This window comes from Hemicordylus capensis, chromosome 6 (assembly GCF_027244095.1).
Source record: "Hemicordylus capensis ecotype Gifberg chromosome 6, rHemCap1.1.pri, whole genome shotgun sequence".
NCBI lineage: Eukaryota > Metazoa > Chordata > Lepidosauria > Squamata > Cordylidae > Hemicordylus > Hemicordylus capensis.
The window spans coordinates 22,804,946-22,822,902 of NC_069662.1; the positions used below are offsets into that span (position 1 = coordinate 22,804,946).

The following is a 17,957-nucleotide window of genomic DNA, read 5'->3' on the forward strand; positions in this document are numbered from 1 at the left end:
AGGCCGCTACCGCCAGGTTTAGAAGCAGGGTGCTTCTGAATACCAGATGCAAGGGAGCAACAGCAAGAGGGCATGCCTTCATCTCCTCCTTGTGGGCTTTCCAGAGGCATCTGGTGGGCTATTTTGTGGAAAACAGGATGCTGGACTAGATGGAACCTGGGCCTGATCAAGAAAGGCTCTTCATGTGCTCTTAAGTAAGGCATATCTCATCAGAAAGTGCCATATCCCAACGGGCTGTGTAAAACCTTACAACCCAATCCAGGCCTTCTTGACTCAGAAGGAAATCCTGTTGAATTTAAGAGGACTTGCTTCCAGTTCTAAATAAACAGGCTTAAGCTACACTCTGAGGTGCTGGGAGTAAAGCCCCTTGAGCATATTGGGGCTTGGTTCCAAATAAATAGGCATGCAGCTGCCCCAAAATCTACAACCCTAGTTCAGCAGTAGAATATCTGCGCTTTGTATGCCTAGAAGATCCCAAGTTCAATCTGCAGGGAAAGACCTTCCTGGAGAACCACTACCCATCAAAGTGGGCAATCCTGAGCTAGAAAGACCAACAGCCCACCGCAACTCAGTAGTGCATAAGGCAGCTTTTTTATACTTACCTTTAGGACCATAGCCACGTGATCACTCCCGTCATTTCAGGTGACTGAAACTTACCTTATGTGGTCAGGTTGGGGGAGGAGTTTTTTCACCTCCCAGGCAAACACAGCCCTTTGACTTTCTCTTGTCACATGGTCAACATATTAACCAATCACCTTCCTGTCTTCGAAAGGGATGAAGGTTTGTCTGACATCTGATCAAGGGACTACATTCGTGCTCATCATTAAAAAAAAAAAAAAAAAGCTTCATAACACACAGCATGAATTTCCTGTGGAACATAGGCGGCTGCCTTATAGCAAGTCAGACCGCTGGTCCATCTAACTTGGTATTGTCTACACTGACTGGCAGCAGCTCTACCAAGTTACCGACAAGATTCTTTCCCAGCTCTTCCCTGGAGATGCCAGGAAATGAACCTGGGGCTTTCTGCATGCAAACATGCAGATGCTCTTCCACTGAGCTATGACCTCATCCCCTAAAGGGCATGTCAGCACTAGCAGAAATCCATAACGCTGGGGAAGGTTGAAGGAAAGAGAAGAAGAGGACGACCAGCACCAGCAGCAAAGTGGATGGACTCGATCACCACAGCAATGAATGCAACACTGAGAGACCTTAAAGGCCAAGTTGAAGACAGATCATCCTGGAGAGAAGCTATCTATGTGGTCGCTGAGAGTCGACACCGACTTGACGGCATTTAATCAACCATGTCTCCCATCCAAATGCAAACCAGGGCAGACCCTGCTTAGCAAAGGGGACTATTCAGGCGCATGCCCATTTCCTCATTACGTTTGACGCCTTCCCCTCTAGCCCCGGTAGTCTCGGTGGCGCCCCGCCTCCCTCACGTGACCTGCCATGAGCCCCAATCTTCCTCCTCTTTTTTCCACGCACTCTTCTCCGCCTCCTTCTCCCCTGCCGGGCCGGCTGTATTGTCACGTGATCTCTGTTTTAAAAAAAAAAAAAAGCGTTCGGCCTGGCTTTGCCGGCCTGCCCTGGAGTTGGGCAGGGCTGGGTGGAGAGAGAGGGAGAGAGATGGCGTCGACGGGTCCTGGCAGAGGGCGAGAGCCGCAGTCCCCGCCTGGCAAAGAGGGTGAGCATCCGAGCGCGGCCGGGGAAGAGACCATGTGGGGTGCTGGGGGTGGGGGTGTCCCTCAGCAGCGCTTCGCCAGCCCTGGGAGGGAGGGAATCTCCCCTTAGGAGGGGGAAACCATCCGAAGAGCCCTGTTGGGTCAGTGCAAAAGTCCGTCCAGTCCCGCATCCTTCCTGCTTGCCACCACAGTGGCCAAACTCTGGGAAACCTGAAAGCGGAGCCTGAGGGCAATTAGCTCCTTCCACACGCACCATGTGCTGTTGTATTCAGAGGCGCGCTGCTTCTGAACATGGAGGCTCCACTGAGCCCCTTAAGCTGACAGCCCTTGGTAATAGACCTTTGTCTTCCTCCTTGACTTTGTCTCGCCCTTTCTCCTTCTGTTAGCTTTGGTCTATTGCTGTATCTCTTGACTACAAGGTCCGTAGTTTGATTACTCGTGTGGGGAACGACAAAAAAACCCCCACCACCCTATTGAATTGGACCCGGAGTCCAGTTAGCACCGCATCCTTCCTGTTTTCAGTGATGCTCAGCTAGGTGTTTCCAGGAAGCCCAGAAGGGGAGAATGAAAGCAATAGTTCTCCGCTGCTCCTCCTCAGCAACGGGTGTTCAATGGCATGCTGCTTCTGAATGTGGAGGTTTCATGTAGCAATTATGGCCAGTAACCACTGATGCTTGTTGTTTTTTTTTCTTAGATAAGCTCTTTGCTCTGTAGTATCTGCTCTCGGGGTGTGAATGGATCAGGGGAAACTGCCTTATACCGAGTCAGAGTATTGGTCCATCTAGCTCAGTACTGTCTACTCTGACTGGCAGGGGCTCTCCAGGATTTCGTGCAGGAGCCTTTTCCAGCTCTGCCTGGGACTTTTACACACAGCAGGCTTTACCACGAGTTTACAGGGAGGCTTTACTACTAACTCAAAGTTGTCCCAAAAAACTGAAACAAATAGTGGATTTTTTTACCCTGGATATAAATCAGGCTACACTCTAACACACAGTTTTTAAAAACCCTGAATTGTGTGTGAACTGCTCCCCAATAACTTGCAGGGGCTTTGGGGCAAATCTGCCCAATATATGAACATACCCCCTCAATTCTGGAGGAAATGCGAATCCCATGTGAAAAACTTCCTGGAGTGCACCAGGAACTGAACTAGGGAGTTCTGCCTGTGAAGCATGTGCTGTAACTTTGAGCTATACCCTGCATCTGGTCTACTCTATGGTTTAGCCTAGCCCTAGATGATCCCTGCTTGGCCTAGATGACCTCTGGTTTCTTCTAAACTCTGGTTTGATTAACCGGAGCCCAAATTTGTGGCAGGAGAGTGGTGGAAGAAGGGGCTGGGGGAAGCAATCGTGTGGTTGTGCACAAGAGATGTCAAGTAGAAACAGACTGGGAAAATAAGAGGCTCTGCTGTCAGGTTTGCAGTCAGTATAGTGCAGCAGATTATGGGGAGGAGAGCTGGTCTTTTGGTAGTGAGCATGAAGTGTCCCCTTTGCTAAGTAGGGCCTGCCATGGTTTGCATTTGGATGTGTAACTGCATGTGAATGCTGTAAGATACTATCTTAGGAGACTGGGCCATAGCTCGGTGTTAGAGCATCTAACAGAAGGTCTTGTGTTCACTCCCTAGCATCTCCAGGTAGGGCTCCTGCCTGAAACCTTGGAGAGCCGCTGCCAGTCAGTGTAGACAATACTGAGTTAAATAGACCAATGGTCTGGTTTGATATAAGGCAGCTTCCTATTTTCCTAATTAAAGCACCAGTCCTGAGACTTAATTTCAAATTCAGGTCAGCCATATACGTTGCACTTGCTGTCTGGAGCGGTTTGAAACAGCAGCCCATGATGTCTTCTCTGCAAGCAGTTAGGACGAAGCATGAGCAGTTGTGTCCCGCGTGTTAAGAGTGGTGAGGAGAAGATGCTTCAGGGATACGGCTTCAGGCAGACTCCGTGTGGTGAAGTTTAAGATCTCTCCTTGCTGGGAGGCCGTGGGTACACCGCTTATCTTCCAGCTTGTAAACGGCAGAAATAGAAAGTTGCAACACAAGGTTGCTGCCATAAAGAGTAAGAACTGTAAAAAAAAAACACGCTGCCAAACAAATAATTAGTCATAATGATAAAAATCACATTGGTGGAGGAAAGGAGGCTATTCAGGGAAATGTGTTCATTTACTCGAGGGCGCAGAAAAATATGTGAGCTTACTAATTTTGCTTAAATAGTCTCCTGTGGCAGCTCTTAGGCCAAGGGCTCCCAGCTTTCTTAACGAAGTGTACCCCTTCTGTGGCAAACCTTCAGCTCGGGTAACCCTTAGAGAAAGTGTGTGTGTCTGTGTATACACAAACTGAAATGTTACTGTTATGAGACAAGCCACTCCACTCACTGACTTACAGCCAGACTAAGTTACTCATGAGTACCCCCACTGATATTAATGGGACAAGTTTCCATGCTTACTTGGTCCTAATTTTCTGAAGTCTGTCGGGCCAGCTGAGGGCAGGGGTATGCTGAGCTTCAGCACATAGCCAGCCAGTCGGGAGCAGAGGAGAAAGCTCTTCACCTTTCTCTCTCCCCTTCTGCAGCGCTGAGGACATGTCGGCTTCAAGCTGGTGGTCCTCTGATGGGAAATAAATAGCATGGCTGCAGCAAGGAGAGGCAGGAGGGCTCTGGATACGCCCTGGCAGCCCTTCAAGTACCCCTAGGTGACCTAGGAGAAGTGGGGATTGAGTTGTGGTGTGTAGAATTGGACAGCCTCCTCAAGTTCTAATTTCTGTAGACCAGGCCTGCTCAACTCTGGCCCCCCAGCTGTTTTTGGACTGCAACTCCCATAATCCCCAGCCACAGTGGCCAATAGCCAGGGATTATGAGAGCTGGCGGCCAACTTCTGCAGGAGGGCCAAAGTTGAGCAGGCCTTGCAGAGGGATGGAGTTTCCTGCTTTAGAGCAGGGCTGCACAGCTACACCCGCCGCTGTTGTTGAACTACAACTCCCATTATCCTCAGCCTTAGTGGCCAATGATCGGGGACAAAGCTGTTGTCCAACAACAGCTGGAAGGCCAAAGTTGTACAGCCCTGTGTTAGAGCGATGCAGTATGGAAAAAAACTGGGTAGAGAGAGGAGGTTTTTTGGTTCGTCCTTTTCCCATAACACTAGAACCGACTAGGGATGTGCACGAACCAGTCTGGAGGCCATTATGGAGGCCTCCGAACCGGTCCGAATGTGGCCCAGTCCGGCACTGGCGTGGGGGGGTCTCCCTTTAAGGGTGGAGTGGGGGTTGTACTTACCCCTCCCGCTGCTTTTCCCCTGCTGGCGCTCTATTTTTCTGAAATGTTTTTGGGGTGGCAGCGTTCCTCCCTGCCGCCCCTTCCCTCGTTGTTTCCCAGAAATACCGGAAGTACCAATCGCGCGTGCGCCCGCCACGCACATCTCACGTTGCGGGCGCATGCGCGATTGGTATGTCCGGTATTTCCGGGAAACAATAGAGTAGTGGCAGCAGTGCCTGTGGGGGAAACATGACAGGGTGGGTAAGGGCACCCTCCCTATTCCTTAAAGGTAACCCCCCTCCCCCGCCACCAAACCAGTCCAAATGCTGGACCTCCGAACTGGTCCATGGACATCCTTATTGAGCAGCCCTGTCATAAAGGCTGTATGGAGCTTCCATGTTCAGAGTCAGACTGCCATGGGACACTAGTTGCTGAAGAACGAACATCAGTGTGGTGGTGGTGTGTTGCTTTCATGCCCTGCTCTTCCCAGAAGCAGTTGGTTGGTCATTATGGGAAATGGGATGCTGAGCTAGATCTATTATTAACTTATTTTTCATTCAATGTTTATCCTTCCCTTCTTCCAAGAACGACAGACTGGTCGAGGACAGGGCTTGACAAATCCTAGGCACCAGGGAAATGTAACTGTGGTGCCTAGACTAGAATATTCAAAGGTAGAGTTATTTAATAAAATATTTATTTGTCCCAGGGAGCCCTGTTTCTGTTCTAAGTATGTTACTTGTAAATATGATAAAGAGAAGCCCATTTACCCTCCCTCCTACTATAATGTCTAAGATTAGTAATTTTGTCAGGTGTTGGTTTTCTTGCTCCTGAATTTGGGTCTGGCTCCTAGATTTGAACTACCTTGAAACTTTTGTTATAGGCAGTATATCAATGTATTAAATACATTAATTAAATCCAAAGAAAATTTGTCGAGGCCTGGTCCAAGGTCACCCAGGGAGTTTCATGGTTGAGTGGGGTTTTAAACCTGGATCTCCCAAGCTCTAATCTGTCACTCGATCCAGGAGGGTTCCTTTTCTAAAGAGTTCCTCTGCTTTTTTCATGTGATTCTTTCCTCCCATCCAGCCCCCAGTTCGGATCAGATCCTTCAGACAGGAACTATTCTTCTCAAAGGGTGAGTGCCCAGATAGAAACACATTTGCGGGGAGAACGAAATCTCTCGAGGCTAGATTGTACTAATGTTTTGAGACTCTGGGAGAAGTAGGATACACATCCATGGTTTTGTGTTGGGGAATTTCTCTAGCATGTAGCTTCGAGGGTGGTGCTGCTGGAGAGTTCCACATAATTTCTCTTTGGCCCTGCAACAGCTTTATCAGGGACCGAGTGCGGAGCTGCGGAGACTCTGAACGTATCGAGGCAACCATGGAAGAACTCAGGGACCCCGAGTCCCAGACCGCTGACCCCAGCACCAAGCAGTTGAGTGAGTACCTGCGCCGGATTGGAGACGACCTGGATGGAAATCTGGAACTGCAGAGGTGTGTTTTTTAACCAGTCTGGTGAGAAATGGCTGTAATATATGAGAACTGCAGTCCCTCTAAAATATTATTGACAAAGGAACCAGTGATTAAGCCCACTTAGTCCAACACCGAGCCTTTTCTATGTCTCCTTTATTTGTAGCCTGTTATGAATTGTAGCGGATCCATATGGAGGGAGGGCTTATATATGCATAGGTGATACTGCCACCTTACTGAAGCTAAGCAGTGCCTGGATGGGAGACTACCTTGCGACATCATGTACGCTGCCTTGAGTTCTGTGGAAGAGAAAATGAAATATAAATGAAATATACAAAGATAACTGAAATATACATAGATAATATGCATTGTATATAGATAATAAGCGGATTACATGCTCACACAGTGCACACATTGCACCTCCTATAGGATCCCTTTCAGTGTGGGCCAGGCCACTCAGTGTTTGGGGGCATTGACCAGCATGTTGTGCTCTCCCCATAGCAGTGCCCCCAAATGCAGCGCAAGGCTAAATCTGCACTCTGCCCCAGTGATCCAAGCCATTGAGAATCAAATGTGCTCCTATTTTGCACATCCACTCCATCAGGACTTGACAAATCCCAGGCACCAGAAAGCCATGTCGTCTAGCAATGTAACCATGGCACCTAGACTGATATTTAGAGTTATTTAGTGAATTATTTATTTGTCCCAGATAGCCCTGTTTTTCTTCTAAGTATGTTAAGGGGGTAAAGGGAAGCCCATTCACCCTCCTGCCCATAATGTCTGTCACTAAGTCCAGTAATGTTGTCAAGTTGTCTGACTCCTAAATTTCTGGGGTGGCTCTTAGATCAAAGAACAAGTTGTTCTAGTAAGTACTAATCTGCCTACTTTCCTTTCAGTATCCCTACAACTGGACTAAATTTCAAATCAGTTAGGCAGTTCACAAGGTAGCCCACTTGTGCTTCAAATGTTCATGTGTCTGCTATCTTGAATTGGGGTGGATGGCATCATCACAAACTTTGTGTTTGGTGTGTCTATGTGTCCCTACAACTGTACCAAGTTTGATCCAAATCGGTTCCTGCTTGCACCTCAATCAGTCAATATCTTTATTACGGTACTTGACCAGATTTCAGCATTATAATGCAAAGTTGACATTCAATGCAGTTGGTACAGTCTGTCAGATATCACAGTTGCATTTAGGTAGAGGAAGTTTACCCAGTCAGGGACATCCTTACCTAACTAATAGTGAGGGCCTTCGCCATTGCTTGACAAATCTTGTGTGCAATGGCACAAAATCTAGTGACACAGGAAGTAACAAATACAGTCTTATCTGCAAGAAGATAGGTTACATAAAAATCCATTGGTCTTCCATGAAGGTTCTCTAAAAGAGGTAAAATCAATTTGCTACGTGGAATGCTGTAAAATTTATAACGAAGTAAAATATTAGCCAAATTATCAACTTTGTCTGATCTATAGGAGCACTTGCGCAGGTGATAGGGTATCTTTTTATATCCCCACTTCAACCAAGCTGATGGGAAAGCATTATAACGAGCTACGGTGAAAGCTCTCCGAGGGGCTGGACATGTCAGATTATAAATATAGCTTGCCTGAGCTAAAATTGAGGTGACCCACCAATTCTTAATACAGTTAGGGAGTTTGCTTCTCTCTTCTTGTGATTCGATATATAGAAGACATTGTTCTAGAATTCTATTAGCTTGATCAAAGCCCATAGCGATTAGAGATACAGAAGAGAGTCCCAACTGTCTGGAGTTTTCCCATTAATTTAGATAACCACTTAGAGTGTGTCTGATCCTCCAGAATTAGGGGGATCAATCCACTTGGTTGAAATTTTAGCTTTAGCCAATATTTGAAGCTTGACAACCACATTCTGGTCTCCACCTTATTCACTCCAGCCTCAAGGCTGAGTTGGAGTATGCCTTTTGGCATTTGAAGAACCAGAAATTGAGTTTGGACAACCTCCATGCGGGTAAAGTTTGAATACAGACCCAACTGAGCTCCAAAGAGCAGCTGGGCCATTGACTTGGCTTGAAGGAGCTTAATAGCTGCTGGGACAAACTGTCCCCCTTTGGAGCAATAGAACCTTGAAATCACAGTAGCACTTCTCTGCGCTGTTTGTGTTATATATTCTAAGTCCACTTCCCTCTCCCCGGAAGCGTGAAACACCACCCCCAATAACGTAAAATACTTAACATGTTCAGTCATGTTGCTATTACTTCTCCATCTGTGAGATTTGGGTCTCTTGGCGAAGACCATTACTTTAGTGTTTTGGTAATTGATTAGCAAATGTTCTTCTAAGCAGAACTGGGAAAGTGCCTTTAGTGCTCTCCTAGAGCAGCCAGCTCGAAAGCCAGCCTGATCCTCAGCCAAGATTGATTCCTGTTCCACTTGCACCTCAAATGTTCACATGTCTGCCATTTGCATCAGGGTGGATGACATCATTACAAACTACACCATTGAGCCATCCCGATGTGTCCCTACACCTGTCGCAAATTTGGTTCAAATCGTTTAGGCTGAATTGTGACTCAAATGTTCACGCATCCGCCATCTTGAATTGGGGTGGATGACATCACAAACTATGCCGTTGAGGTGTCCCTATGTGTCCCTACAACTGTGCCTGATTTGGTTCATCTTGGTGCAGATATTGTGAAGTTGATGGGGCAGGGGTGACACTCTCACAGACAGAAAGCCAGGTGATAATCATGAGCCTACTGGAAATAGGCTAAAAAAAATGGCTGTGGTCTATACCATTTCATCTTTACTGCTCCTTCTAGGTCATGCTAATGTGAGTGAGCAAAGAGGCACCTTTTAAAGTGGTGGTTCCCTTATATTTAGCAGGGGGAGAACAATTGTCCCTATCCAGCCCTAGAACAGCATCTCTCCAGTGGCTGTTGCTGGTATCAACTGTATCTTATCTTTGTTTTAGACTGTGAACCCTTTGGGAACTGGGAAGCACCTTTATTTTTTCTGTGTACACACTGCTTTGAGAATTTTGAAAAATATAAATATCTGTTATAGTAGTAGCAATGGAATCACTCACACACATATCTTATATCAAGTCTGACCATTGGTCCATCTAGCTCAATATTGTGTACACTAAGGATGTGCATGAACCAGCAGATGGCTGGTTCAGCGGTGGGGGAGCGGGCGGGGTGTTTACCTTTAAATGACTGAGAGGGTGCTCTTCCCCCCACCACCACTACCAGCGCTCTTGCCAAAATCGCTGGTGTGGAGTGGCAATATACCCTCTTGCCGCCCCGGTCAGTGTCAGACCAGAAGTAGCCAGTGTGTGCGCATGTGTGCACACACATCAGCCACTTCTGGTCTGACGCTGACCAGGGCGGCAAGAGGGTATGCTTCTGCCCTGCGCCAGTGATCCTGGCAAGAGTGCCAGTGAGGAAAATGTGGTGTGGGGGTAAGAGCACCTCCCAGTCCCTTAAGGGTAAACCCCCGCCACCGCCAGACTGGTCTGGAAAAGGACCTCCAAACCAGTTCGTGCACATCCCTAGTCTACACTGACAGTGGCTCTCCAAGGTTTCAGGCAAGAGTCTCTTAGTCGTATCTGGAGATGCCAGGAATTGAACCTGGGAGCTAGATGTTCTTCTACTTCCCATCCCCTAAGGGGAGTATCTTACACCACTCACATGTAGTTACCCTTCCAAAGGCAAACCAAGGTGGATCCTGATTAGCAAAGGGGACTGTTCATGCTTGCTAGCACAACCAGTGTGCCCACCCCCCTTTACTTACACTCACCACATCTACCTTACCTTTCTTCTGTTGTTCCTTATTGGTTTTAGCCATCCTGTTAATTTAGATGATAGTTGATGGGATGGAATAGCTGACACCTGGTAAAATAAAAGCACATTGTACGTTTCTGCACCTTTCTCAGGAACATTGAGCCCTCCTCTGACTAGAGGCAGGAAGCTGGATAGAGTGTGTTTTTGTCCCAGGAAATTTCCTTTTGGAGTGCTTCATGTTCTGCGTATAAATGATGATCTATGGATTTTTCCCCAGTCCAATGCGCTAGTGATCAGGGTGTGGTTTTGTATGTTTACGGTGTTCATCTGTAGTGCATGACTTGGCTCGTTGCCTAGAGTTTCTAAAGCTTAGTGTAGTAGACGTTGGCCATGCTTCTCTGCTGTGACACACTGTACTCTGGATTTCATGGTTTAATGCAAAGATGGGTGGAGATCACTAAGGAATGGACAGCCATGTTGTAGAAGGGAGTTCGACTTGATGACCTCCTGTTTCCCGCCCCCCCCAGCCCTCTGACTCTCTGCTTTGTCAGCCTTGCCTGGCAAACTCCTGCTGAATCCATTCAGTGACATCACCTTTCCAGAGACCTAAGCTCAGCACATTTCCTCTTAGATCACCTTCTTTTTTTCAGCTGGCATAGCCACGGACTATGTCCTCTCTGTAGGTGGGAGCATGTCTAACCGCAGCTCATCTTATACTGCCCCCGCAGGATGATCGAGCAAGTTCAATCCTATCCCCCCAAGGAAGTCTTCTTCCGGGTGGCCGCAGAGATGTTTTCCGATGGGACCTTCAACTGGGGGCGAGTGGTGGCTTTGTTCTACTTTGCCTGCAAGTTGGTCCTGAAGGTGAGTGTGCTGCTCCCCTTCCTCATCCTTTCCCCTGACCCTTTTCCTCCCGCTGCCCACAGTGCTGCTGCTAACTGGCTCTTCCCTCCTTCCCTTCATCACGCTGGACAGGTAGTGTGTACTAAAGTGCCAGAGCTCATAAGGACCATCATCAGCTGGACGATGGAATATATCCGGGATCATGTCGTGGCCTGGATCCAAGCCCAGGGAGGATGGGTGAGTGTGCACTCTTCCTCTCTGGCTTAGAAACCCTAGACCAGCGTTCATCTGTCCTGCAAGGCCTGGGAGCCAGGGGTGGGTGGCTCCCATCAACCCCCAAGTGTGGCTCCCTAACCGTTTGCATCAGACCTGTGTGAAGCTTTGGCCAAAGCGGAAGACTCTGCACGAGCCCCTTGGCACTGTGTACAGGTGACCATTCCCACCATGTGGTGCTGCACTTGGGCCAGGCCCCTTTATGGGAAACGGAGCCCTCCGCACTCTAGTGGAAGGCACTCGTGGAGCACTTTCCCCGTAGAGTCCAATGGGGGAAAGCTCTGGGAAACTTGGCACTTCTCAGTGCTCCATGCACACCTTCCAGGATGGTGCTGGGACTTGACAGGGCCCTGTTTCCCTCAAAGGGCCCCTTCCTGTCTCTGAGAAAAACACAGCCCTGCATGGAGGTCGGGGCAGTAGGAATTGGCTCTTAACACTGAAGGTTTTTTGCCAAAGTAGCCCCAACTTGAAAAATAGTGAAGATCATTGACCTAGACCAGGCCTGCGCAACTTTGCGCCCCCCCAGCTGTTTTTGGACTTCAACTCCCATAATCCCCAGACACAGTGGCCTGTAGCCAGGAATTATGGGAGTTGTAGGCCAGCATCTGCAGGAGGGCCTAAGTTGAGCAGCCCTGCCCCAGACGATTGGTCTTTCAGTGGGTTAACAGCTAAGGTACATGGGTGAGGAGAACAGAACCCTCCCCACCATCACGTATACAGCTTACCTTTCTGTGACCCATGGCTGCACAACTCTGGCCCTCCTACCAGTGTTGGACTACAACTCCCATCATCCTTGACTTTATAATTTTTTTTTCTGTGTAAACTGCTTTGAGCATTTCTGCTGAAAAAGTGGTATATAAATATCCGTAGTAGTATTGGTCACTTTACTGGGAATTGTGGGAGCTGTCGTCTGATAACAACTGGAGGGCAGAAGTTGTGCAGCCCTGCTGTGGTCCCTCTTTCAGGTGCTTTTCTCCCAGCCAAGCCCACTCCTCACATTGGAGGCCCACTGAAAAGAATAATGCTGGAAGGGGAGGTGAGGAGAGAATGTCTTGTGGGAAATTAACCCGTGGTGTGGGGAGAATCTTGCAGCCTCCTGCTCATGTGCCCCTTTTGCTGTAAAACCTGGCTTTCACCCTCCAGAGAGAGAGGGAGAGATGATAAATTCATACACTTCCTTTTGATTAAAAGCATCCTTCTGGGATCCAGAAAATACATGTATGGAGTTCTGTTTGCAGCTTTAAAAATTCACACACACATGATAGGGGCTGACCCTGGTTTAAACGAACGGGTCTGCTGCTGTTGTGTGTCTTTTGCACTCATAGTTTTCATAACATTGTTTCTTCTATTTCTCTTCTTAAAAACTTTTCCTTTATAGGAAGGCCTTGCGTCCTATTTTGGCACCCCCACTTGGCAAACCATCGCTGTGTTTGCGGCCGGTGTCCTGACTGCCTCGCTGACCTTCTGGAAGATGTCTTAATCGTCAGTGCCCTCCAGCGGGGGGGCATTTTCATAGTGGGAATAAAGGGGGGGGCTGGTCCCCCCTATTTCCTAATCAAAAAAATCAGAAGAAAAAAGATGGTTTTGTTTTGTTTTCCAGTTTATGAGCAGGGGACCTTTTTTTAGCAAAGAAAAGAAAAGAAAACTATCATCTTGGTGCCTTTTTAAAAAAAAGAAAAAGTGTGCACCTTTTTCAAGGAACATGTGCTTTTTGGCTTTGCTTTTGCCTGTCTGTGCCTCTTGGGGTCAGAGGTCGGAGGGCATGCAGGTTGTCTGCAGACGCTTCGGAAGGACAGCGAAGAAATAGATGAAGGATGGGCTAGTTAGGTCTATTACTGCTGAATTTTGTATACAGTTTTCTAAACTTCCAAATCTTCCCCTGCCAGCAACAGTTGGATATTTGTCCTTTTCTGCCAACTGAAAAGGATTTCAATGGATTTAAGCAACCAAGTTTTGTGGATCTCGCTCTCTCGATCTCTCTCTCTCTCATGGGATGGCAAATCTTGGAGGTTGAATTTGGACAGGTCTCTGGAAAGCCAAATTCAGAACTTTCTCCACAGGAGAAAACCCAATTCTGTCTTTTCAGAACTTGGGATATTGTGTGAGCAGGCAACTTGTAGTTTGGATTCCAGTTGTCAAATTTCTTTTAATGACAAAAACCCAGGGAACTGAGCCAGAAGAGAGTCAGTGCTACCAGGGTGATGGATTTAGTCAGATTCTTTGTGGCAGCTGATGGCTCTTGAGGAAACTGTGCTGCTGTTAAGTGGTGGGATTTCAGAGCACTACTTCCGGCTGCCAGCCCCGTCTGCTTTTCTAGGGAAATGCTCTTGGTGGCACTAGAGAGAGGTGTTCCTACATAGATGGATGTCTCTCCAATCAAGAGCAGGAGAACTGTACTCTGAACAAGACATAAGAGACTGCACATGCATTACAGGGGCACGCAGATGGCTGCTCTTTGCCTGCAAGAAGAATTTATCTGCTTCATGTATTTCCCTGATGAAGAACCTTCCCACTACCGGAGAACCTTGGTGGCTTAAGAAGCAAAGTAAATGGGGAGGGGGAGTTAAGTTTCTGTCCTATGGTGGTGGTTCCTCTCCACTCCTATCTTGTGCTGGATTAACTGTCCACCAGCTGTGCACGAGGCCTTTCAGCTTAGCAAAAATGCAGATCGGAGGCCACTTCCATATGCCATGCCCCAGCGTGGAATACCAAATTGTGGGTCTGATGGAGGATTTGGTTTTGCCAGAGTGAGGTCTCTCTTCTATTTCCTCCTCTCCCCAACATGTGCAATTAGAAGGCATTCCAGTTGCACATTTGGCTGGGTGCAGAATTCAAAATCTGCAGCATGCAGGGAAGCATGCAGCCCAGGAAACGAGGGGGGCCTGCAGATACCAGCTGGACATGGACTGCGTGGAATTCACCTTCACGCTAACTGGTGCTTCTTCATTCTTTTAAATGTGTAAAGGAATGGGCTTGTACCCTTGCCCAGTTCACACACACACACACACACACACACACACACTGGTCAGTATCTTACTTGGTGCTGCAGGAGAGGAAGTTTAGAGCAGAGGAGGTAGATGGGTGTGAGGTGCGGAACACGTACCTTGCAGGATCGTCTGGCAGAGGGGCTGAAAGCCGAGTGGCTCCTGTGTTGCAGACAGTTAAGGGATATTATGGGATGGACCGCAGGGGTTGGAGGCAAGCATGTTCCATCGTCAGCAAAACCCACTTCCTGTGATTCTCTGCCTTGTTGGGTTGTTTACTAACCTGACAAGTCTCCTCCTCTTTCTCTGTGGTTATCTTTGCATCGTTCTCTACGGTTAGTGATGGCTGCCAGAAGGAGAAATGAGTAAGGTGCTCAGCTAGAACACCAGGCAGGTGGGGGTGCCTTGGCCTGCTCCACAAAAGTAGCTTCTTCCCTCTACTTCAACAGCAGAGAGTTCTTAGAACAAGGGGGGGCGATTTTTGCAGCAAACGTTGGTCTTAAAGGGAAGAGGGGGCTTGACAGTGAGTAATGGAAGAGGCTATTGGAAATGGAGCTTTTGAGGTTGCCAAGACATGGACCCTGTTTTCCCCTTCCCTTGCCAGTTTTAAGGAAATTTGAGTAGACCTGACCTCTGCAGCACCACCAATCCTCTCTGCCAAGCTTTATGATGCCATTGCAATGGTCCTTTGCCTGCTGCTGTGCCTATTTTTTGCCTGATGAAGGCAGAATTCAACATCTGGGAAGCCTCCACATACCCTCTACAGCTGTTATTGCCTCTTTTGTTCAAGGCAGATTTCTTCAGCCAGCTGTTTTGAATCTGTGAGTGGAATAATGGAGAGGTGGAAGTTAAGCTGGGGCAGGGGGAGAAGATCCAAGGGACTGAAAGGTTTGGGGAGAGCCAGTTGTACTTGAATAATTATATTGGGGAGGGATTTTTTTGTTACCTCAGGGGTTGGGTTGCGGGCAGTGTGATGTCAGGGGCAAGGTTTAGCACTGGGGTGGGCAGTATTGGCCCTCTAGATGTGGGACTACAACTCCCATTATCCTCAGGCATAGTGGCTGGGGATGCTGAGAGTTATAGTCTGTCTGGAGGGTCAAGATTGCCCACCCCTGGTTTAGGAGGACTGGGCAAACTTCAACTTTTCAGACGGAGAGGTGATAGCAACAGGTCAGTACATATCAATGATACGGAATTTGAGGTTGTTCTTGATGGAGTGGCTTTGAGCTTTTGATATTTTGACTTTTTTTTTTAATGGTATGGTTTTGGTATTGTAAACAAAAGGAATTTTGGATTAAGAATTTACTGAATTTGGGGTGGGTTGGTGTGGGTTTCCAATGTCTTGGATTTGCAATGCTTTGGTATTTCAAACTGTGATTGTTTTTCACTCCAGGCTTTGTGAGGGTGGGTTTTTTTGGAGCTGTGGCAGATTTTCTTAGGTCACTCGTGGGCTTGACATCCCCTTACTGAGGGGCAGCTCATGAAGTTATGTGTTCCGTGGACCAGGTGGGTTTTGTGACTGTTGCTATGTGATTGGATTGATCCTTGTGAGATGCATTTCAGTTAAGCCAAAATCTGTGTGACCCTGGATTTCCCCACTTCATGGGATAAGCAAGTGATGTCCTTGCTTTTTCTCCCTCTTGCTCCACCCTACATCATGCTTCTCTTCTATGAGCCACCTTTATGTGTGAGAGTGATATTTCTTTTTTATCTACTAACGTCTTCGGCAGTTCTCTTGCATGCCTTCCAATCACCCAACAAAATGGAAACTAGGGGTGTGCACGGAACCAGTTCAGAGGCCCTTTATGGGCCTCTGAACCAGTTCAAATGGTGGGCAGTCCTGCCAGTTTGAAGGTGGATGGGTCTGCTTTAAGGGTGGGGGAGGGTGCACTACCCCGCCCCTTTCCCGCCGGCGGCGGCGCTTCATGTTTTAAAAGTCCGCTGGGGCGGTAGCATACCTCCCTGCTGCCCTGTTGCCCCCTTAGGCGGAAGTATCCGACACGCCCGATGTGTGCCGGACACAGGTGCAGTCATGCATGTTGGGTGTATGTGTGTACGCACAGGTGCATCGGACACTTCTGCATCAGATATTGTGCCAGGTTTTTGCAGGGTGCCGCTTTATTAGCAACTACTTTTTTGCAGCATATTTCCGAATGGTAGCATAGGGCGAGTTCAGACAAGCCACTGCAAATAAGTAGGAAGGAGCCTCTGGTTCTGAACAAATGCACTTCTGGTGCAAGCAACTACTTCCGCTCATCTCCGTGTCATCTAAACCTATCATGTTGGGTTGCCAAGGTCAGGCTCCCAACCCGCAACATTTGCCAATTAACTCAGATGTTGCTTACAGATGTCAAGTGCTAGAGAGAACTCAACAACTAGCACTTGACATCTGTAACCAACAATTGAAGTTGGATGGTGAATGGTGGGGCGTGGAGGGAAGCTGACTTTGGGAGTTTTGACATAGTGGGTTCGGATGGCAAGGAAGTGGGTGGAAGTAACTACTCATGTCAGGAGTTCACACTTGCTGTAAACCACCAGCCTACTTGCAGCGGGTCACCTGAACCTGCCCATACAATGCAAGCAATCTTCAGTCCTTGTGGGACATTAATAGCTGCAGTTGATACCCCCCCCACCCCGCACAACTGTAACCAGTACAGCCAGTGCCAATCATATCTGGCTGTGGTGAAGCCAGCCTCCTACTGTATCGGGACAGCTGTTTTGCAGTTGAAGTTTTTCATATCTGTCTTTTCTATGCAATTGAACCCTTTCACTTATGCAATAGTTTCTACACTTTTAAAAAAGATGAAATCCTACCTTTTCATTTTTAATATTTTTTTAAAAAAATGTTTGATACATCTTTTCTGATCTGTTTGTCAACTGTGAAGTTAAATTTCTTTTTGGTTGTTTTGGTTTGTGTGTGGAAATTAAAAAAAACAAAACAAACTCCAGGTTTCATGGTGCTTTTTAAGGGGAAGGAGGGAACGGAAGAGAAGTTGTACAACTGTTCATATAATAGCTCAGTTCACTTGCTCCAAAATACTGCAGAAACCAGTTTGCACATAACTTTTCTAACATCTAGAGGTTTCTAGTCCTCATGGTGCAAGAAAGGTGGGAGGAAGGGAAGACAACATTATCCCAATGCCCTTCCTGTGCATCCCTCAATCATAGGGGGTGGGGGCTAGGGGAGAGGGGGCCCATGTTCACTCCTCTCCCTGGTGGCCCCTTGGAGAAAGGGAGATAATGAAGGAAATAGGGAGAAGAGCTGAGGGCCTGGGTTCTTTGAACCCATCTGCTCAATTAGACACACCCCTGGTGTGGGCTGTTCATCTGAACGACTCCTATGCTTCAAATACTTGTTTAAACATGTATTTAGAGCTGTTGTTTAGGAGCCATATGGATGAACAGCCCCAACAAGTGATTACTGGATCCAGAGGTGCTCCTACCCCTGGACTTTGGGGCCAAAGTCCAGGGCCTCCCCTGGGGGCCCCCAAATCATCTTTAGTCTGTCCTGGGTGGTGTGGTTTGTGCCTTCAAGAACCTACCTGTTAAGAAATGATGCTGGTGGGAGGGGGGGTGCTCCAAAGGTCTTTAGGTCCAGGCTCCAAAATCACCCAGGTGCACTTCTAACGACCAGGACCCACTGGGAGGGCTTTGGAAGGCCTGTGGAGGATGTCGCGACTTGTCAAGCCTCTTCCTGTGATGCCCGGAGGC

The 17,957-nt window shown here is 47.8% G+C and overlaps 1 protein-coding gene and 1 long non-coding RNA gene across 2 annotated transcripts; one reads left to right on the forward strand and one right to left on the reverse strand.

Annotated features, from left to right (window-relative positions):
* Positions 1-1,431: 1,431 nt before the first annotated feature.
* Positions 1,432-17,189, forward strand: LOC128329391 (apoptosis regulator BAX-like). Its single transcript, XM_053260499.1, has 6 exons — positions 1,432-1,684; positions 6,009-6,057; positions 6,251-6,418; positions 10,875-11,010; positions 11,122-11,226; positions 12,641-17,189. The coding sequence occupies exons 1-6, from the start codon at positions 1,450-1,452 to the stop codon at positions 12,740-12,742; spliced, it is 795 nt and encodes a 264-aa protein (XP_053116474.1). The 5' UTR covers positions 1,432-1,449; the 3' UTR covers positions 12,743-17,189.
* On the reverse strand, positions 6,535-10,249 carry LOC128329392 (uncharacterized). The gene is made up of 2 exons (XR_008309635.1): positions 10,177-10,249; positions 6,535-6,693 (listed from the first exon to the last, which is right to left on the reverse strand). It is a non-coding gene; the product is annotated as an uncharacterized LOC128329392 (long non-coding RNA).
* Positions 17,190-17,957: the final 768 nt, after the last annotated feature.